The sequence below is a fragment of the Balaenoptera physalus genome, assembly GCF_965194825.1.
Source record: "Balaenoptera physalus genome assembly, chromosome: 9".
In the NCBI taxonomy this organism is placed as follows: Eukaryota; Metazoa; Chordata; class Mammalia; order Artiodactyla; family Balaenopteridae; genus Balaenoptera; species Balaenoptera physalus.
Genome location: NC_138888.1, coordinates 7284087 through 7306129, shown reverse-complemented (window position 1 = coordinate 7306129; position 22043 = coordinate 7284087). Strand labels below are relative to the sequence as shown.

At 52.7% G+C, this 22043-nt stretch overlaps 1 protein-coding gene and 1 long non-coding RNA gene across 3 annotated transcripts in view; one reads left to right on the top strand and one right to left on the bottom strand.

The window, feature by feature from the left end:
- Nucleotides 1-22043, bottom strand: part of AGPAT4 (1-acylglycerol-3-phosphate O-acyltransferase 4) — a gene marked incomplete at its 5' end in the record, with an annotated part of 84974 nt that overhangs the window by 8047 nt on the left and 54884 nt on the right. Inside the window, 6 exons of one of the 2 annotated variants that reach the window (XR_014267669.1) lie at nucleotides 1991-2171; nucleotides 4146-4344; nucleotides 7292-7367; nucleotides 8123-8225; nucleotides 11218-11371; nucleotides 11980-12141. Coding sequence is in view for 1 of the 2 variants with exons in the window: in XM_082475656.1 (XP_082331782.1) it covers nucleotides 2077-2171; nucleotides 4146-4344; nucleotides 7292-7367; nucleotides 8123-8225; nucleotides 11218-11371; nucleotides 11980-12141 (789 nt within the window). Of the gene's footprint in view, nucleotides 1-1674; nucleotides 2172-4145; nucleotides 4345-7291; nucleotides 7368-8122; nucleotides 8226-11217; nucleotides 11372-11979; nucleotides 12142-22043 lie in introns of those variants that run through there. The other variant, XM_082475656.1, reaches the window with a different exon arrangement.
- Nucleotides 5027-5900, top strand: LOC309667321. The gene is made up of 2 exons (XR_014267704.1): nucleotides 5027-5276; nucleotides 5549-5900. It is a non-coding gene; the product is annotated as an uncharacterized lncRNA (long non-coding RNA).

Here is a 22043-nt window from a genome sequence, read left to right as displayed (position 1 = left end):
TTTCTGAGCATTTTTGAGAAGTAGCAGCGTGGAGGCAACTTTCTAAGCTTCCCTCTTATTTATTTAATGCTTTAGGAGTCTTAAAATGTGATCACATATACTGCTTCATTTCACCCTGGAGACAACTCAAGAGGTAGGTGTTATCACCCCCATTTTACAGTTGGGAAAACAGAGGTAAAATGGCTCGCACAAGGTCTTACAGGGACTTAGCTGCAGGGTTCCATAAGGGTGAACCTTGTAGCTCGGAGCACGCCCAGTGTGTCTGACTGCTCTACTCTGTCTTCTCCCACGGAGCTAGCAGACCCCAGGGTAGAATGGCCCAGGTGTGAGCCGACACGCGGGAACACGGGTGCACAGCTGAGGCGCTTATCCCCGGACTGCTGCCCACAGAGCTCTGCTCTTGAGGGGATGCGGTGTTTGGAACTGGCACGTGGCCTTATGCACGTGGCCTTAGGCAGGGCCGGAAAGGCCCCACCCTGCCCTCGGGGACTCCAGTAAGAGGAGTCCACTCACCCCAGCCTCACCGACACTCTCCTCCCACAACTACGCCAGGATGTTCCCCTTTTCACTTCTGCTGATTTGTATCATTGGTCCCATAAGCAGAGAGCTTCTCTTAAACCCTCTCGTAACTGCACTTGTGCTTGGTAAGCACTCAGTGACTAAGAGCAAACGTGGGACATGATTCGGAATAGAATAAGGCTTTAAAGAGTATTTGGCCAACTTTTATATGGAACCGTTCATCCCTTCTTACATAATCGCAGCAAAATAGGAGGTAAGTACCGGGTGGCATGGGGCAGTCCAGGGAGAAAGGCTTCTCCAGCTCAGCGCACGTACCCATCAGGCCCACCCAGTGCTGCGGCGTCTTGGCCTGAGATCCCATGGTGTCTGGTATCTAATTGTTCTCTTCCAGAAATATTACTGCTTTTCTTTGTTCTGGTTTTGCATCTGGCGTCTGTTGACTGGCAGCAGTTTGCCGAAATCCTGCACGTGGACCATTACTCCAAAGACGGTCCTAGGTGCCAAGGAGCAGAGAGCTCTTCCGCATCGTGGCAGTCTGGGTTTCCAGAAGGAAAGCAAAAGCCCAGGGGGACCACGTACCACAATGTGTGCTCAGCCTGACCCTGCTCAGAGGAGCTCCTGGGCTCCGGCGTGGTCCTCTGTTAAAGTGAGCCTGCATTTGTTTGTTTGGGGACCAATTTCTGCTTGCTGCCGAGATGAGCAGAGGTTGTAAAGTCATCTCTCAAATCGCTGCAGAACGCCCAGGCTTTATTTTAATGTTCAGCATCAAGATGAGGGTCTTCAGGAAGTTGGGCACATCTTCAAGACTTAGGCCAGAGACTCCACTGCAGGGAGACTGGGGAACCAGAGCTGCCTCCCAGGGGCCCCGTCACCGTGTCCCGCGGACACGGCTCAGCTAGCCTCCTGGCCTGCCGTCTCCACGCAGACACTTGCAGGCTCCTGCGTTTGCAAACCCACCTCCTCTAGCCACCCCGGCCCGCGGGCCCTCTTCCCGCCAGACTGCTCCTTGTGAGAACCCTCCAGAGCACTGTGGTCCAGACTCCAAAACGCAAGGCAGGGGCTGAATGGAAGGAGGGCGCGGGCTGTGTGAACACGCCACAGAGGAGCCAAACACTTTAATTTTTTTTTTTTGGAGGCATAATTTAGTCATCTTACCTAAAGTGACCTTCACTCTGTGGCAATCCAGGGTTACAGAAAACTCAGCACCAAAGGATGGACGGGAACTCCCCCAGTGTTCCCCACTTCTGCCCTCCCCCTGCACCTCAAGTACCCTCTGAATGATCACACTCACCCGCACCTCATTCTCACTCACACGTGGTCTTTCTCATCGCACGTACGCACGCTCACACAGACTCACACGGAAAGAAGGAGAACCGAAGCCCACTAAAGCACGGGGGGGAAAGGATTTAAGCACATCTTCCTCCCCATCTGGCGCTGAGGCCATGCCCCTGCCTCCCCAGCAGGGGCTCACCCAGCTGCACCACTGGGTCCCTCCGAGGACGATGGCGGCGTCCCCCAGTCCTGCAAGGCCCCCTTTGGGTGGCGGCGCGTCCTGGCTCAGTCGCTGTGTTTCAGTTTGCTGTCCATGTTGCCGTAGGCGGAGCCCTTGTCAATTTCTGTGACGCCAATCATCCATCGGACCCCCACGGAAGCTGCAGAAACAGGAAGGGCAGGTTAGGAGGCGCCTGCAGGGACTCCGGTGTGACTTGCCCGACGGGAACCAAAGAAGGGAGCTTTGTAAGCCTCAAGCATCAGCTGAGAGCTGGTTGACTTGTGTGCACTTCATAATCCCTGCCTCAGTTAGTTACCCTTGAGCATGAGTGCCGGGGTCTAACTGGACTAGGAGACATTAAAACAGAGCAAGGCTGTTCTGGTGGCACGTTTTAATCCTTCGGCACTGGAGGTGAACAGAGCGTGGTGAGCCGTACCCCGCTGCACCCAGGGGCTTGCACAATTCCTCTTCTCCCTGTGCCCATCCCTAAGGCAAAGAGGATTCTTTGGTGAACGCAGTGCAGTAACTTACAAGCACCCTTCCGCAAGGCTTAATGAAGGACATACCAGGCCCTGGACAATGCAGCAGCTCAAATTCCCGTTTAGCGCCCAGCATGTCCCAACATTGCTTTTGGTGCAAGTTTCAGAGCAGCAGACAAGCAAAGTCCCTGCCTGCCTTTTCTCCGACAGCGGGATTTGGCCCGAACAGAGAAAGTGTAGGACACACACCAGAGCCCGGTTTAACCACTAGGAGGCTGGAAAACACGGTCTAGAGCGCAGAAGCTGCAGTTTAAGCGCTCCCTCTGGAGACGACAGACACGGTGAGCTCCTTGGGTGCAGGGACCACGTCTATCTCAATCACCTTGGTGTGCCCAGCACCGAACACGGGGCCTGGCAACAGTCTGTTTACAGTATGCATGGAAAAGTGGATAGATGGGGAGTGGCTGAAACCTCCATGTCGTGATGCTCATGTTTACAGAGCGTTAGTATCGTGTCTGTGAACTGTCAGGCCAGGGAGCTGACTGGGATGGAGAGTCTGCCCTGCGTATGAGGCTCATGGAGCCCATGGGTCAGCTACAGTGGGCTGCCTCCAGCCTGGGGCCAACTCCAAACAGGCTGGGACATGAGCCCCTGCCCCAGCATTAGAACTTCTGTGCAGTGGAGTTGATGACATTGTGGAGAGTGAACCTCGGACTCCAGTGCAGAAAGGCTTCGTGAGAGGACCAAGACACAGAGTAATTCCGGGCAAAGCGTAGCAAGGCTCGGGCTCACGGGTGATGAGGTCTTGGGGAGACAGCAGTCAGTTCCTCCAAAGCTGGAGACGCCCCGTGTCTCCCAGGGAGAGTGCTGGGCCTCTGCTCAACCCACACCCGGGCAGCCCTCCCCAGCTGTCATCTGCAAGGAGCCCCAGCTTCCTCCAGAGGGCGTGGTCTGCGCCTTCGCCTTCCTGCTACTGCAGGCAGAAAGGCTGGGTCCAACCCTCCATCCCCATCCCACTGGGGGCCTGGCAACCACAGCTCCCCTGGACACCCGGCCAGCCAAGCTGCACACGGGCCGTGTACAGTGGTAACTGGCTGCCCCACTTCAAAAACAAGTGGCAGTGCCCAGGGAAGCTTGGGGCTATGGAGAAACGTCAGTCGTTTGAAACCACATACGGGTCAAATAAAGCCCGTAGGGATGAGTGAAAAGACTGAGCTACCCAACATCTCCACTCAGTGCAGGTGGCAACCGAGGAGACGCAACCACACTTACTTCCCCAAAAAGGCCTGGACCCACTTTGAATAGCAAAGAGCCTTTGTCGGTTCCTGCTAGGACCCAGGAAATAGTTTTCTTGCTGATGAGCAGAGCCCGGGGAGGACGGAGCTCGTCCCTGGTCCCTGGCCCTTGGTCCCTGGCCCCTGGCCCCTGGTCCCTGGCGGGGCTTGCAGGCGCAAGGGGCGCATGCGCACGGAGAGGGGGCGCCCGGGCGGAAGCCCTCCAGGCTGGGGTTTCTGGGCCCGGCTCGAGCATCCGCCTGTCGACCTGCGGGATCTGCAGCCGGGCCTTGTCCTCACAGGCAGCGCGGTGCCCTCCTCCTCCCTGGCCCTCCCGCAGATGCTCCCCACCGGCCCAGGCCCCGCTGGCCCCGGACTCACCCACGAAGAAGACGAGGACGAAGCTGGCCAGCGTCAGGGAGGAGCCGCTGCTGACCATGTTGACGAGGAAGCGGAAGAACGGGTAGAGCAGCAGCGAGGCCCAGAACAGCCAGTTGATGAGCGTCCAGGGCCGCCGCGGGGGCACCATGGGCGTCCCGGGGAAGGTGCCCGTGCGGGAGTACTCCTCCTGGAGGGCGTCCTGCGGGCAGAGGGCCGCCTGACCTCCCGCCCCCGGGCCCCCCACCCCTTCCCCGGCGCCTCGGCCCTCCCCGCGATGAGGTCGGGCGGCCCGCTGGGCCGGAACCTCCTGAACCCGGTAAACGGCCAAGGGGGGGCGGGTGGTCTCCCAGCTCGACTCAAATACCCTAACATCCTCCCGGGGCCGACAGCGCGCTCGCCGAGCAAAGAGCATCTGCGGCCCTGCTTGGCTGGCTCGCCCCGTCGTGGCCCAGTTCTCCAGGGAGCTGAGTTTTCCGGAAAACAAGCGTCCATACACCCAAACCTTATACCTTAAGTGCTTAATTTTCCCTTTAACAACTTGAGCTAGAGATGTCTAAAGTACTTGTCTTACTTGTCTTCTTTCCCAAGCAGGATGTACTAAATGATAGACGATTTTCTGACCACTCAAGGTCATGATTAAAATGAGTCCTCAAACGGCCGCTTTGGAAGGAGAGCCCCTGGCCCTTCCTGCGCACTTCAGGGGCTCTGCCCTGCGGCCCCTTCCCGGCTGCCCCTGCAGCCTGGCGGGTCTCAGGGAAATCACACGATCAAGCAATTGTAGGACAAGGTATGCGGGGTGCTTCCAGCCCCAAGAGGTGAGGGAGACGCAGCCAGTCGGCCAAACGGAGGACTTCCCAGGAAGTGACAGCGACGTGTGGATGCCCACACTGAAATCTTAACCCCCGAAGATGGTGGTATTAGGAGGAGGTGCCTTTGGGGGGGTAATTAGGTCATGATGGTGGAGCCCCCATGAATGGGATTAGTGCCCTTATAAAAGGGACCCCAGAGAGCTCTCTCAGCCCTCCCACCATGAGGACAGAGCAACATGGCAGGCTGGGACCAGAATCTGACTGACCATGCTGGCACCCTCGTCTCTGATTCCTGATCATCCAGCCTCCAGAAATGTCAGAAGTAAGTTTCTGTGGTTTATAAGCCACCATGCCTGTGGGTGGCACTTTGTTACAGAAGCCTGATTGGACTAAAACAGGAGGCGATACTTTTTTGTGCTTTAAAAAAAAAACACCAGCTTCGTTGGGGTGTCATTTACATACCATAAAATTCACCCATTTAAAAAATGGGCAAGTTTTCTTGAATTCTTTTCCTTAATAAATAGCCTTGATAGTGCTTTTCTATGGTAATGTTACAATGGGGAACTGAGGATGCTTTTTCTGTCTCATTTCCAGTGAGAGATTTGCTAAGCCAAGATTTTTTATCTGTAACCTCTAACAAGAGGAAAAAGTACTCCCTTTTCTAGGAGTCAGCAGGATTCTGAACTTTGTATTCACTCCAGAGTTTTCTTTTTCTCTGGTTTGATTAGAAAACTAAACCTCACCCAAGACCCACACTGCTCCCCAGTGACGTGGTGGCCACTGTGACTCTTGCCAGCCTCACGGGCTCCATCCCTGTGACTTTGTGACTTTGCCGGGTGGGACACAGACGCCTGGCTCAGGGCCAGACATCAGCTCCAGCGGCAGAATGTGTATGGCCTCTCTGGGCTGTGTTATTTCTTTTGTAATAAAGTCCGCCTGGCAGGGAGGGGACTTTGTTAATGATGCCTCCATTTTTTGGTCTCCACGTGTTATCATCCTGTGGCATGTTATACATTGGAACTGGGAACTGTATTTCCTAGAAAGAAACATCACCCCAAAAGTCTACAGGAGGAGAACCTGTTGACAGAGGACAAGTGCCCTGAGTCCACACTGTGTGCAGCTGCCACCAGTGCACTGGGCAGGAGGGCACGGAGGCCAGGCGACCCACGTGCAGCTGGACCGACCGGGCTTTCCCAGTGTTCAGCTCAGCACAATAAAATTTCTCTTATGACCCTGGGTAGAAAGGGAGGAAAAGGAGAGGAAAAAGAAAGGGGGGGCAGGGACTTCCCTGGTGGCGCAGTGCTTAAGAAGCCGCCTGCCAATGCAGGGGACACGGGTTCGAGCCCTGGTCCCGGAAGATCCCACATGCCACGGAGCAACTAAGCCCGTGCACCACAACTACTGAGTCTGCGCTCTAGAGCCCGCGAGCGACAACTACTGAGCCCACGTGCCGCAACTACTGAAGCCCGCGCCCCTAGAGCCCGTGCTCTGCAACAAGAGAAGCCACCACAATGAGAAGCCCGCGCACCGCAACGAAGAGTAGTCCCCTCTCGCCGCAACTAGAGAAAGCCCGCGCACAGCAACGAAGACCCAATGCAGCCAAAATATAAATAAATAAATAATAAGTTTAAAAAAAAAAAAAAAAAGGGGGGACAGAGAGAAAGGGCTGACGCCTCTTTGTGTCAACAAATCCAGGCAGGGGGAGCCTTCTGGGACCAGCCCTCCCAGGCATCAGCCAGGGCTCAGGCCTGGGAGTGTGTTGTTTGAAGAGGACCGTGCCTTGGGGCCAAGCCCACCACTCTTGCAGGAGTGTAAATGTTACACTTTTCCCTCGGTGTAAGCGGAAATCCCACCACCAGCTTGAAAACCTAATTCCGATTCCCGAAGGAGTCAAACGCGGCCCAGGTGGACCCTTGTGGGCCTCCGTCCTGCTTACGCTGGTGATGTTTTAGAGACCAGACAGGCAACCACACTGTGGACCCAGAGCCATCATTGCCAAAGAGAGCGCCCACACCCCGCAAGAATATTTTGCCTTCAGACCAGCGGCGGGAAAATGGACAAAGGGCTCTTGGGGCCATAACTTCCTCTTTTGTCCACTACACCCATGAAATAGTCTTCCATTCTTTCTGTGAAGGCCCCTTTAAAAACATTTTGTGACGTTTTTTCCCCGTCGCCAAGTAGCGTGTCGGCTCTGGGGTCATTAACATCCAGGGCGTGAGGTCTCGCCCAGTGGCAAAGGCTCACGCTCCACCATCAACTCCCGGAGGTCCCAAAGCACCACAGCTGCCGCTTGAAAAGGACCCCTAGATGGTGCAGAGCCCACCCCGCAGCACCGACCTTCTCCTGGTAGAGCTTGTGCAGCCAGGCCGCGCACCTGTCCTCATCTTCTGGGACTTCTCCTAAAGGGATCCGCCTGCCAAGCAGAGAGCAGCTAGCAAGGAGGAGGCCCATGCCGGGTGCCCCGAACACAGGTTCAAACTAACAATGCTTGCCATCCTTCGGCTTCTATTTAGGTAGTAGCCTAGATAATGTGGAAGTGAGAGGGTAATTCAGTTGATTGAAAAGAGGGGAAATCCACATCCATATGGGGGGAAATACAGGCCCAAATGTAGTCACGGCCCACGAGGGAATGGCTCAGAGCCTGATTCAATGACTCAGACAGAGACCTGTCAAGGAGGACACCTGCCTCTCTGTGCTCCCTAGCTTGGAATATAACATATACGTGAGATGCTGCTGAAATGTTCCCCATTTGCTTCGAGGCCTCTTTGTAAATTACAGATGCTCTTATCTGTGTCTGTTTCTATGGAGTAGACACGTCTTCCAAGAAAGGGGGTCAGTAAAATAAACTCTCACACTCGGTCTCAAAAATGGCTGTAAAATACTGTCTTTCATTTGTCGGACCTGAGCTCTTTGATGAGAATGAGTTGGTGAGAGAGAGTCACGAAGTGTCTGGGAAGACAAGAGGCTTCACCTAATTATTTACATCAGTGCACGAGTCTCTATTAATATACACAAGACTGTGAACACATTCCATTTAGTACAGACTGCAGACAAGACATTATTAATACACTCATACATTCCCCTGGAAGAAGGTCTGCGGGTCATTTGTGATTTATCTATTTTGGGATGGGCGCCCTATTTTCTGGAAAGGAAACGAAGCCAGCTTACCTAACGTATAAATCTGCGTGGTATTTCTTTCCATTTAGGACTCCCAGCAGTGTTGGATTTTCATTATTTCTGAAATTGAGTGTACAGTCATATACAGCTGAAACTATAAAAAAATAAAACAAATACAAAGCAGTATATAGCGTGTGAACCCAATTTCATTTTGTAGATATACATATTGGAAAAACAATAATTGAGTTGCTAGCTGATTATCTTGGAATGAAGGGACTACTAATTTCTTCTTCATGCTTTTCTATATTGTCCAAATGTTCTACGTTGAGTACATACCACATTCTGTCATCAGAAAAGCACACAGTTTAGTAACAGAAAACAGTTACTACTGAGGTCAGATCAATGTAAAGCAATACTGCAATGGCCCATCTAGATGAAGTACTACAACAGGTATCAATATTTAAACAAATAGCAATAGCAAGGTACATCAATCCGAAGAATACTATCTAAGGAGGTTTCTGAGTTAGGGCAGCATAACCATTCTATGTGCATTTTTCCCCTAGAAAAATAAGATAGCTATCAAACTAGAACAAGATACTGGAAACTTCCTAAGGGACTGAAACATGGTTTAGTCAGTTGACACGTAGCTGAGAAAGAAACAAGAATGTGTGATTTTTAACCGGTCTACCAGCTGGTGAGTTAACCTGTCAGCATATTGAAAGTTATGTCAACATTCGCTGCTGCAGCCCCAGGGCCTGGCCCAGGCTCCGTGAATGCTTCTTGGATGGCAGGATGGGAGGATGGCAGGAGGACAGGATGTGTGAAGGAACAGGGAGGGAAGAGCAGGGTAGAAATACGCAGTGGAAACAGATGGCCCTTCCTGCAGAGTCAGGCAGGCAGGACTGGCCAGTGGAACGAACAGGAGTTTTGCGGTCAGTCTGGGTGTAAACCCCAGGGCCACCTTTTCCCAGAGGCGGGATCTTCTCTTGAACAGCCCACTCAACCTCCCTGATCCTCGTTCTCCCGGGGAATGGGACTCAGGATGCTGAGTGTCAGCCCTTCCCAAAGGCCCCAGCGCATCGTTTGTGCTCAGCAGACTTCACCGAGAGCTCTGCGTACCTGCAATTACTACCAATCGAGTGAGTGGGGTGATGGGCGGGTAGAAAGTCACTTGGTCTGGCTGGGAACGTGAAGAACCAAGGTTCAAAACCACTGTCCATTTGCTTCTCCTGCCGCCTGCCCACCACGTGGGGTCCACAGGGGGTGCTCTGGCAGCTAGAGCACGTCTCAGCCAAAGGGAGAGGGTCCCTCCCGCTGACCTGCAGGAGTGCCGGCAGGTAGCTTCCCACCCCTCCTCCCAAGCGACCGAGACCACTCCCCTGGTCCTCGACCCTGCGGGGAGAGGTGTCCCCCTCCCTAGGAAGAGTAAGGCTGGTGGAGAACAGTTTAGTACATCGTCCAGCCATTTTAAGCATCGAATCACGTAGAGTGAAAGGCCTCAGCCTGCATGGGGTCTGGCTGTAGAGCCCCAGGGTGTGAGAGCTCATGTCCGTCGATGGGTTTCACATCTCCTTTCTTCAGCCTGCCCTTACACAGGAGCCTGATGCTTCCAGCAGAGGTGGTGTTACTTCGATTAATCAAGGATGGGGCTTCCCCAGAGAACAGCCTGAATTTGCACAGTTCCCTCCTTTTCCAGAGAAGAAGCCCCAAGGTCTTGAAGTGATAGAACTGGGCCTGGCACTAGATCCATCTGCCTGCAAAGCCCAGCAGAAGGACGGGTACACCCCTGCCAGCCCCGCCAGCCAGGTAGCCTGGGTGTGACCCCAGCCTGCTGTGTAATAGTAGAGTCACTTGGGATAAGTTCCTCACCCTTCAGGCCTAACTTCCTCATCTGTAAATTGGAAGTAAAAACACTGTTTCCTTCACTGCATCTGGTGGGCACGTGCTGCGGCCGCGCTATGTGTGAGGTGCTTGTGCTGCCTGGCGTGTTAGAATTGCCCGGCTATCATCACCATCATCATCATCATCATCACCATCATCATCGTCACTATTCGCGGGGGTGGGGCAGCCTGCAGAGCTGGGCAGCCTTTGCCCCTTCGGCCTGTAGGCAAAGCTCAGGCAGGGGGAAGAATCTGCGGGAGGGACCCAGAACCGCCTGGAGCAGTTAGGGACCGTCAGGGTCCCCACGTGTTAAAGTCAGACTCAGTGCTGCCTTCGCTCCATCTACAGGAGCCCCATCTACAGGAGCCGGGTGGCCGGGTCTGCGCGATCACAAAGCTCCTGGTGGAGCCGCCGCCCCCAGGCGTGCGGACGGCACCGGAAACGCCACACGGTCCACACCCACGTCCACCGACCCCAATCCCCGGTGCAGGCCGGGGAGGAGCTGGGGGCCTCGGCCTCACGGGGCAGAGAGGACCGGGGGCCGGGGGCGCGGAGACCGCGTTGGGCCCCCGCCGGCTCTCCCCGCAGAATGCTCGGCCTCGGCGGGCGCAGAGCCGGCGCTGGGGACGCGGGGAGGTCCCCCAGCTCCGCCCTCTCGCCTCCTGGGAGACAGGGACAGGGCAGTGGGGCTTCCGGCACCCGCAGGGCAGGAAAGGGTAAAGCACGTGTTTCCAAACTAAAGGGACAAGAATTCAACAGGAGACAGAGACTGGAGCAAGCTGGTCTTGTTGCTACTTGCTTCTTGTCCTTACCTACAGTAATTTAGGGCTCCGGACTCAAGGCCAGCCGGACAGACGGCAAGGTCACAGAGATCATCGTCTGGAGGCAGCTGGTGCCAAACACGGGCAAGAAATGCCAAATAAAGCAAAACCGCAACAAAAACCTGGGCTGACCGGGCGTGGGCCCCAGGCACGCAGCACCGCCCGCCGCCTGCAGTACCGGCGCCGAGCAGCAGAGGGCAGTGTTGGCCTAGCGTGCGTGTGCGTACACGTGTGGGCGTGGTGCGTGTGCGCACTTGTGCAGGCAGTGGCCGCTCCTCCACCGCTGGGTGCCGGGACCCAGGCTAAGCAGGGGTGATGTCCCAGCCTCCGTCCCTGGCTCCCCTCCGTCGGGGGTGTGGGGGGGAGGCATGGGAAGGAAGCTACTCCTGTGGGTGCCAGGGTCCCCTTCCCTCACTGCATGGGGCCCCGCAGGGTCGTCCTTACCTACATTTCTCAAACTCCTCACGGTGATGGCGAAGCCCTTGGTGCGAGGCAGCAGGTGGTGCTTGAGGCTGGGCAGCCCCTTGGCCTGGGCCACCTGCATGCTTATCTGGTGCTTCTTCTCCGTGAACCGCGTGCCCTCGCAGTGAATCAGGAACTGGAAGGGACAAGGTGGCCGTCACACACGTCCCCGAGGCCACTTACACGCCCCATGGTCACTCAGACAGCTCTGAGGTCACACACAGAGCCCCGAGGTCACACACACAGTCCTGAGGTCACTCAGACAGCTCCGAGGTCACACACACAGCCCCGAGGTCACACACACAGTCCTGAGGTCACTCAGACAGCTCTGAGGTCACACACACAGCTCCGAGGTCACACACAGAGTCCTGAGGTCACACACACAGCCCCGAGGTCACTCAGACAGCTCCGAGGTCACACACACAGCTCCGAGGTCACACACACAGCCCAGGGGTCACACGAGGTCCCGGGGTCCCGCGCACCATCCCCCGTCAAACGCCGCACACGGTCCCACGGGAGCGTCAGGAAGTGGCCCGAGCAGGGATGGCCTGGCAGCTGTGCCTGCCCTCCCCGCAGGCAGGACCTCCAGCCCCCGGTCTACTGTGTTCAGGGTCTGTGAGCTTCAGAGAGAGGGTCTACATTTGAGGAGGCTCAGGAAGCAGAGGGGTGAGCGAGCGTGTGAGTGTGACCGGGGCCCCCCGAGTGTGAGTGTGGCGGGGCGCCCCGCGGGCCGGGCGCACGTACGAAGTACTTTTCGGGGTAGTCCCGCAGGTGCAGCAGGCTCTCAGAGACGGTCTTGCGGTCCTGCTCCCACTTGCGCGTGCAGAAGACCATCTCCGTGAAGTACCACATCCAGCCGATTATGGGGACGTAGGCCAGCTCCTTCTTGGCCAGGACCTTGGAGCCCTGAAACAGAGGGGGCCCGGGGCGTCCATGAAAGGGGCGTGGGGTCCTCCCCGACGGCCGCCGGAGGTCTCTCTAGGAGGAGTGAACGCGCACTCCAGGCACGGGGACGGTTCCCGAGCATGCAGAGGCAGGGAGCCTCCGACACCGGTCAGTTGGAGGTCAAGGTCGTGCGAACCTTGCCCCGCAGGGCAGGCAGGAAGGGGGCCTGGCTCTCCGAGGGGAGGGCAGGCAGGGGAGCAGTCGGGAACCTCTGGGGGCCATGGGGTACTGCATCGTCCTCCGCCAGCTCACACAGGTAGGGCCAGACCCCGGAGTGCTCGCAAAGCCCACCACGCAGACCTCACCCGGTCCGCAGCAACCCTGCTAGCTCTGCGGGTGGGCGGACCCTACCCTCCTTACAGACCAGGAAACGTGGCCCGGCGGGTTCTCTGGGTTCAACAGCTAGGAAACGGTGGAGCCGAGGGGTGAACCGGAATCAGCAGAGGCGCTGGGGGAGCTCCACCCATCTGCTGGCCGGCGCAGCCCCAAGGCTGCAGGTGCTGCAGGCCCCTGACGGGCGGGGGACAAGCAGGGGTCCAGTGGGGTGGAGGGAGCCGGGGAGACACAAGAACAGCTTCTGATCTAGTGGATTGGGTTCTATATGTTTCGCCCCTAATTTTGGAATTGGCCAAGATGCTCCTAGAAATAGCCATCATCCATCAGTGGCACAGATGATGGAGGCGGTGATGTGGGCAAGTGGCCTCAGCTGTGCTGCTGGTGACAACTGTCTGGTCACGCCCCTGAACCCACGAGGCCCGGAAGTAAGAGCCATACTTCAGCATTGCCCTGTCTCTTTTCCCTGTCTCTCCCACAAAACTACAAAGCTCAGCAGAGGGGCAACAGGCCATATCCCCCAACCCCCCCACGCAGGCCAGAGAAAGGTGTAAACAGCCACTTGTCCCCTTGACCTTAAAAAAACCACAAGCATCTTCCCCACTGGGAGAAGGAAAAGCACAGATACATTTCAGGAGTAGCCTCTCCACGTTTTGGCGGGTTTTGGTTTTGTTTTTCCCACACACAAATTTCCAACATGCAAATTCCCTCAAAAAGAACCAAGCCTGGGGAATTCCCTGCTGGTCCATTAGTTAGGACACCGAGCTTCCACTGCAGGGGACACGGGTTCGATCCCCGGTCGGGGAACCGAGATCCCACATGCCGTGCAGCATGGCCAAAAAAACCCAACAAACAAACAAAAAACCCCAAACAAAAAACAAAACAAAAAAGAAAAGAAAGAAAAGAACCAAAGCCATAAAATCTGAGGACCTGCCCCAGAGGGCCCAGAGGCAAGTCCCCAAAGATCAGAGTACTCGCCAAGTGAGGGGTGAGGGCCCACGTGTGCCAGGCACAGACTACACTTTCTACGCATCACCACTCCCCCGCAGGAGCCATCTAAAGGCCATCCGCTGAGTCCATGGGTGGGTTTCAGGCTGTGGGAGGCCTCCTGGCCCTCTCCTCAGCCGTCCCCTCCTGTCAGCAGGGATGTTTTCATGGTCCCTGCTCCCTGCCCTTCAGTCACCTCCCTGATCACAGCCTTGAGGATTAAAACAAAACAAAAAATCTTCACCAAAGAACTAAACTTACTTTCTCGGCAGGTTAGGATTATTTAAAAAATTACCTACTCCTGAACTCTTTCCAAAAATAATTTGTGGCAATTTGAAGGAGCTATGAATGGTGATCTATTGTATAGCCAAGAGAAGGATCATATACTCCAAAGTAGCAGCTGTTGGGTCTGGAAGGTGAACGGTCCAATGCAGTCAATCACAGCTGTCTGCTGGGGAAAAGTACTCTCAGGGGTATTTCCTATTAATGGATGCATCCCATGAGACCCAAGTGGGTCTTAGTGGTTGGCCCCTGATGACCTGCTGCTAAAAGGAAATGGCAACTCTGACACTGATGTGGGATGTACATGTAAACCAAAAGACGTGACCGCAACAGTCTGTATGTCATCCCTGTCATGCTGTGTTACAGCACTGAAAACCATCTTAATGTCCCACAGTGGAAGAGCTCTATGAATTACCACAACATTGTAAATTAACTATACTTCAATTTTTAAAAATTAAATTTAAAAAAGAGTTCTATGAATTATGTCATATACGATATCATACAAACGTAGCCGGTGGGCCGAATCTGCTCTGCCACCTGTTTTTATAAATAAAGTTTTACTGAGACACAGCTGCTCTCTTTTACATGCACGTTGCCTGCTGCTAGTAGGCTGCTAGTAGCATGGCTGCGTCCGTGCTCCAACAGTCAAGTTGAAAAGTCGTGACAGAGGCTATATGGCCCATGAAGCCTAAAATATTCACTGTTTGGACAATTACAAACTTTGTCAACCCCTTGATTTACAGCCACTAAAATTTGTTTTCTATGAATATTTAATGGCTGGGGAAATGCTTTATATTAAGACTAAATTTGTTTTTTTAATCTGTAATCAAAGCTGAGTGTATAGTATGAATATGACTATATGAAAAATGGTAAAACAGAGAAAAATAACAGTAGCTATAGCTGGATGGTGAGATTAGAAGTGCTTCTTTAATTTTGTTAGATTTTCCTGTTTTTTTTTTTTTTTTTTTACTTGAATGGGGTATCTTAAGTGGAACTTTGAGAACAGGTAAGACTTCAATAACAAACAGGCTAGGGCACCCACACTTTAACTCTGAACTTTTCAGAAAACTATTTTGCTAGCGTCCCTCTAACAATGCCCTTTTTAAGAAGTGGTTGACATCAGCACATTTTCAATCATTTGCTTCTGGAACATGAGGCTCTGAGTCAAAAACAGCCTATTTGTTTTTAATGAGGAAAAGGAACAGAGGAGCCATTTCTGTTTTTATGTTGAATTATTCCATCTTTCAACCTTAAAATTCTGGATGTTATGATTAGGCCTAGGCCTTGATGTTGATTATGTTTACATGGTGAGCCTCAACTTTCCTGTCTGTATTATTATCAGCAAAGTAATACTTAGCTGAAAGTGTTGCTGTAAAGACCTAGGAACACATGGAAACATAAACCAAAGCTCCTAGCTGAGAACAGGACACACAGGTGTTCAATAATGTGTAGCTATTATTATTACCACAAAGTAGCCACACAGCTGAATGTCCCTTTTAATTCAACCCATTTCCTAAGCCAGCTTTACAATGTAGTAATAACAATAGTTACACGTAGTAAAGCACTCCCTGATAGGCACTGGGCTAGGAGATTTACAGGAGTTAACTCATTTATGACCAAAAACTAGAAACGTACTATTCAAATATGCATACAGTCCTCCAGGAAACTTAATATGCCAACAATGCCATGACTCCCCCAGGTCAAGCAAAGGTCTCTGTGTGTGGATGGTAGTGCCTTTAAGAGAGAACGTACAAGAAAATATACCAGTTTCATTGATTCTAGATTAATTTTGAAGGTAGATCTGAGAGGATTTACTGATGAGTTAGATTTATCAATAGAGCCATCTAGGCACAAGCATATCTAAAAAACAAAAAATGTTCCCAGGCAGCACAGAGCAATCCACAACTACAAGGGCTGAAATGTACCCCTGGCCACTTTCTAGATGCTGTAGGGAGTCACCGTCATCATATCACATCCTATGGTGAAAAGTTTATGAAACTTTCTAGCCTGTGTGTGTGTGAGACAGAGAGAGAGATGAGAACTGTCTTACCACAGCTGCCCAATGAATCTAGTTAAGCAGCCCATAACCATTTTCAGGACCACCCAGTTGCTCAGGGAAGCAGCCACCCCCACAAGTCCCAAATTCAGCACCTCCAGCCAACTGGTCGACCCCTGGGCGCAACCACAAGGTGCTACAAAAACCTGTTCTAAGGATGCAGTAAGATCTGGTGTATTCCAACCTGAGATTATGTGGCTCTCGCCTCACTTCTCTCAGCTCTACAGCCTCTGTGGTTAAAAAATGAGCAGAGGGGCTTCCCTGGTGGTGCAGAGGTTAAGAATCTGCCTGCCAATGCAAGGGACATGGGTTTGAGCCCTGATCAGGGAAGATCCCACATGTTGCGGAGCAACTAAGCCCGTGCGCCACAACTACTGAGCCCGAGCTCTAGAGCCTGGGAGCCACAACTACTGAGCCCATGTGCCACAACTACTGAAGCCCGCGTGCCTAGAGCCCACAACAAGAGAAGCCACTGCAATGAGACACCCACACACCGCAATGAAGAGTAGCCCTCGCTCACCGCAACTAGAGAAAACATGCACACAGCAACAGACACAACACAGCCAAAAATAAATAAATAAAATACATAAATTTATTTTAAAAAAAAGAAAAAAAATGAGCAGAGTCGGAACTTCCTAGTTCAGGTTTTTCTCCAACATGGCCACATGCCAATTGATAAGATGAAAATGTTAAGTGTTGATGCTGGGTTTGTAGGATAGTTGGGAACAGTAGGGCATCCTCTGCAGTCACCTTTCCATAATGTCCCCTCCTCCTCCAACCACTCTGCAGGGACCAGCAGAGAACACGAGTAAGGACTGAGACTAGCCAGCAAGATGGCACCTGGTCAAGGGGTTGTTTGCATAAATATCTCTTCCTGGCTTCCCTCCTGAAGGTCCACCATCATGGTTACCAGTTGGGTTCACCCAAGGTCACTTATTTCCACTAAATAAATAAAATACCTGAACGGGGTATCTTAAGTGGAACTTTGAAAACAGGTAAGACTTCAATAATAAACAGGCTAGGGCATCCAGACTTTAACACTCTGAACTTTTTCTTGACTGTGAGCTAAAAACACAGTCGCAAATGTTTAAGATTAGTGGAGACCAGCCAAGCTGTGTAGGCCCGTCACCATAGAGGACCAGCAAGTCAACCAACAGCTCAGTCGCTATCATGAGGTGTGATATGTGAACTTGAACCTCAAAGCCACTCTGGTCGTGCAGCAGGTATTTGCCAAAAACCTCCTTGGTGCTGGGAACACAAAGATGGCTAGGATTGTTCATGGCCTTCAGGTGTTCAAAGTATAGTGTGAAGAGAGAAACAGAAATCTAGCAATTGGACTTTGCTGGTGGCGCAGTGGTTAAGAATCTGCCTGCCAGTGCAGGGGTCACGGGTTCGATCCCTGGTGCAGGAAGATCCCACATGCCGTGGAGCAACTAAGCCCGTGTGCCACAACTACTGAGCCTGCACTCTAGAGCCCAGGAGCCACAACTACTGAGCCCGCGTGCCACAACTACTGAAGCCCATGCACCTAGAGTCCACGCTCCCCAACAAGAGAGGCCACTGCAATGAGAAGCCTGCACACCGCAACGAAGAGTAGCCCCTGCTCGCCGCAACTAGGGAGAAGCCCACACGCAGCAATGAAGACCCAACGCAGCCAAAAATAAATTAATTAATTAATTAATTAATTTAGAAAAAGAAAAAGAAATCTAGCAATTTCAGTGTTATTTCTGCCACTAAATTCTGCAAATAAGTTGTTGGACAGACATGCTCCCCAGCAAAAGAAATGGGTGCAGGAAAAGATGAGAATAGAATATGTCTCTGAGATATAAGTCCCTGGCCATAGTAAAACACAGAGGAAAAGACTGGAGCTCAAAATAATAAACCGGAGGGGTGTGTGTGTGTGTGTGTGTGAGAGAGAGAGAGAGAGAAAAGGTGAGAGACTCAATCTGTGCCAACTAGGGTACCACATGTGACCTAACTCACTTACACTGCATTTCTTTCTCTTGCTTTCTCCCTTCTCTGAGGCTAAGGAGGAAAATGCTGGGGACCTTACACTACCAGAAAAATCTCAAGAGAGTCCCAAAGCAAAATGAACACTGTCCCACAATTAGTCACAGCCACAGGGGAAAGGCATAAAACAAACATGGAGCAAAAGCAGTCTGAGAATTCATCTGCTGGAAATAAATAAACAAACATGTCAAAGTCTGGAAATAAATAAACATGTCAAAGTCCAGCAAAATGCTTGCAGCTCTTTGGATCTCGATAACGTCTCCCCCTGACCCCAGCTTACAGGCCTCCAAGCCCCAAACTGCTCTTGGTTTGACCAGAGTGCAGACGTGGAGTGAAAAAGAAGGGCGTCTGGGGGCAAACTAGGCAGTTCTTAGGTTCAGAGTAAGTCACAGCTGACTGTAGTCTGCGGGATCAGGGCTCCAGAGGAATTCCCGGCAGGATGCTCTGCCCCGCTCCCTGGGCACGGGTCTCGCGGTGCTGCCTGGCCAGCCCGATCCGTCCTGGGTGGGCCTGGGCCGGGGCAGACAGGGAGACAGAGGCTTCCAGGGAGGGGGCAGAAGATCATGGAGTTGCTTCCTTGTGCTCAGTACCTAGAGCCAGTGGGTGTTTGAGGAACAGTCAACGGAAGCTCAGGAACACGGGGGCACGGGGGGCCCTGGGCAGCTGGCAGACGGGTGTGACAGAGGCAGCAGCGGACGGGGCGATGGGTGCAGAGTCGGCTCCCAGAGCAAACGTCACAGGCCTCTGCCAAGTTGCGGGAAGAGGAGGGAGGACACCAGCAGTGTCACTGCCGTACGCCAGCCTGGATTTACCGCCGGGCAGTGTGATCCGACTTCGGCGTGTTAAAGACAAGCCAGGGCTTCCCTGGTGGCGCAGCGGTTGAGAATCTGCCTGCCAATGCAGGGGACACGGGTTCGAGCCCTGGTCTGGGAAGATCCCACATGCCGCGGAGCAGCTGGGCCCGTGAGCCACAACTGCTGAGCCTGCGCGTCTGGAGCCTGTGCTCAGCAACAAGAGAGGCCGTGATAGTGAGAGGCCCGCGCACCGCGAGAAGAGTGGCCCCCACTTGCCGCAACTAGAGAAAGCCCTCGCACAGAAACGAAGAACCCAACACAGCCATAAAATAAAAATAATTAAAAAAAAAAAAAAGACAAGCCAGAGGATCTTGTACAATAAAAAAGAAGACTTGGCGTGTCTAACTCGGGGCTACACTCTTAAAAATAAAGTGCACGCTACCACTTCAGGAATACACTTGGTTATGAACTCAAGATGCATCTGTACTTCCAGAGACTCCTTTCCATGGCCAACGCTTCTCCCAGCTCCCGGGACTGTAAGGGCTTTCACCTCATCTCCATTCTCTCGGGGTTCTTACCTGTGTCGTGCCAGAGCCTGCCTGGCCCAAGTGGTGAACACACAGAGGCAAACGGTGGCCCCCCTGCTTCCTCCCCGAGCTGGTGGTGCCTGGAAGCAATGCCGACAGGGCTGCGGATTAACTGTTAACCGACTGACCAGGTGGGAGTGGGAGGTGGAGAAGTCTCCTACAGACCCACCTGAGGATGCCGGAATCCAGCTTAACAGGGCTGACAAAGCCATGGCTGCAGGTGTAGCCACTGGTAGGGAAAACAACACTTCTCCACAACTAGAAGCTTCTAGTCTCTCTGTAGCCAAAGAGAGAGCCTGACAAGCGCCTATGAAGAAGCCGGGATGAAGGCAAACAAATACCATGATACCTTGCAGTTCATAAAAGTGATGGGGGATTTCAGCCGCACGGGATCCAGTGCCAGAACAGCTGGCCAAATCGCATTTTGAGAACATTCCATCTCTCTTCCATCCTCCATACTTTATTCTACTTTTCATGAGAAAACACTGAATGAAGGGAAACGAATTAGGGTCGAAGGAGCTAATAATTATGGCACGCCTACTTTGTGCTAGGCAATTGATGAGGTATTTTACTTATATTCATGAAACCCTTAAACAGCACGAAATGGGAAAGGTTAACTGAGGTTCAGAAAAGTCAGATAACCTCCCCAAGGTCCCAGAGCTGGTAAATGCAGGAGCCAGGGTACAAGTCACATGTGTGGGTCTTGAAACCACTGGGGAGTTTTGCCTACACATCTGTCCCTCCCCTGCCACCCTCAGAGGGAAACAGAAATATCTGTTCTGGAGATCTGAGCACACATTCATCTTTCAGGGCATCCACTTTATTGCTTAGTTTTACACGTTTGAAAATAAAACACAGGAAACCTACAATTTGGGAGAATGTGATCATCCATGGGAGGTTTACAGGAAATAACATTCGCCCAGCCTTTGTAAACAAATCTGCCTCAACATCCCTTTCAGAAATCTGTAGTTAGAAAACCGGTCCTTTTATAATCAAACTTTAAGAAATGTTGGTTTTTAGATATGTGTGATCTTGCACAGAAAGAACCACATTTCCTGTTCATAACCAGAAGCATCCTGGCAAAATTAAACCGGAACATTGACAGGTTTGGGTTCAGTTCTTGATTTTCTTGGGTTTTATGACATCTTCTTTCTGATTAATAAGTCCAAAATCACCCCACAGTGACCTTGAGCTGGCAGCCAGCGAACGAGGCAGTGGGAGGGCTGAAATGTACGCTTGGCAAATGGAGAAGAACTGGTCAGCAGAGCCCAGGACCACGGCAGCTGGCCCCATCCTTGCTGGGTGGCCACGTCACTCATGATCTCCCTCCAGGCACCCCCATCCCTTGCCTCATAATTCTCCCTTTACCTACTACACCTCTTATCCCCTCCTAAAATCACCCCCGTTCTTCAAGGCCTCAGCCCTGTGTCAACACCTTCTGGGAAATTTCTCCATCGCTGGGTGCAGCAGTCAGTGTGCTAATAGCACCAAAACATTATTTTCCAGTTGTTGAAATACCAAAGTCCTTCCCCACAGGTTGGTAAACAGAGCCGCCCCAAACACCAAAACTCACCCCACATATTCTACCTTTACCACGGTGGCCCCAGCTCCTACCCGGGACCTCTGGGCCCTCCCTAGCAAACAAAGGACCCCCAGGAAGCTGCTGTATGGCTGAGTGGTCTGTGGACACACACAGGGTGCCCCCAGTGGACACGTTCCCCACCTCCCATTATTGTTCAAGCCCTGTGTTGTGTGACTGGCTTATATGCCCCTTCGTGGCCTCTCTCTCTATGTTATAAAGTCACTGAGAGCAACGACTGGACCTTTCAGCCCGTCCTTGTATCTCCACAACACCCAGAGCAGTGTCTCCTACAGAAAATACACCCAACACGCTTGCTGGATAAATATTATGAAGATGCATCAACTGCCCTCATCATCACCTGAGGCCTCGTGTCTAGAAGGCACGAGGGAGCTTTGTGAGTGCCCGCTGCTTAGGAATCAGAATTCTATTCTCCTCCTTCTGCACCTCGATGTACGCAGACATGCGACAGGAATTCAATCTATTTTTAGGCAGAGCTGTGATGGATCTCCTAAATAACGTTAACTAAATGGAAACGTGAGGTCTGAGGCTGAATGTCACGCTGTGGGGTGGCAGGCAGCCTCCGCGCTGGCCCCAGCGATCCTCTCCTCTTGGTACCTCCCTGCTTCCTGGAGTATGGGGTGGGCCCCTCAACTCATCTCCAACAAATGGAATACAGCAGAAGTTTCAGGTACAGTGAGGCTGCGGCTTCTGCTTCAGGTGCTTTCTCCCACTCACTCTTGCATTGCTCCCCGTGGGGATCAGCTGACACCTGAGCAGAGGCCCAGGCGTGAGAATCAGGCTGGCAACAAACAGGGGTGAGCCTGGAGGCAGAGCACTGCACAGTGAGCCTTCAGATGAGACCACCATCCAGCCTCGGAGGGACCCCTGCCAGGACCCCCGCGGAGCTGAGCTTTGATCTCAGACCACACAAACGGAGCCACTACGTTTGGGGCTTGTCACCTGCCGTAGATAACTAACACATAGGGCTTCTTTAAAGACCCAAAGAGAACATCCCAGTTGGCCTCCGGGGTAACTGCCAAGACACACGTACCCAGCAGATAAAAATGGACAAGAACAGCTGCTGTTACAGAGTGCTTACCAGGCCCTGACACTGCTCAAAGACCCAACAAACGTGATCTTAGGTAACCTTTCGGGGCCACTGTGAAGGAGGACATGCGCATTTTACTGGGGCAAAGAGAAAAGTAAACAGACTCGAAGCTTCGGAAGCCGTG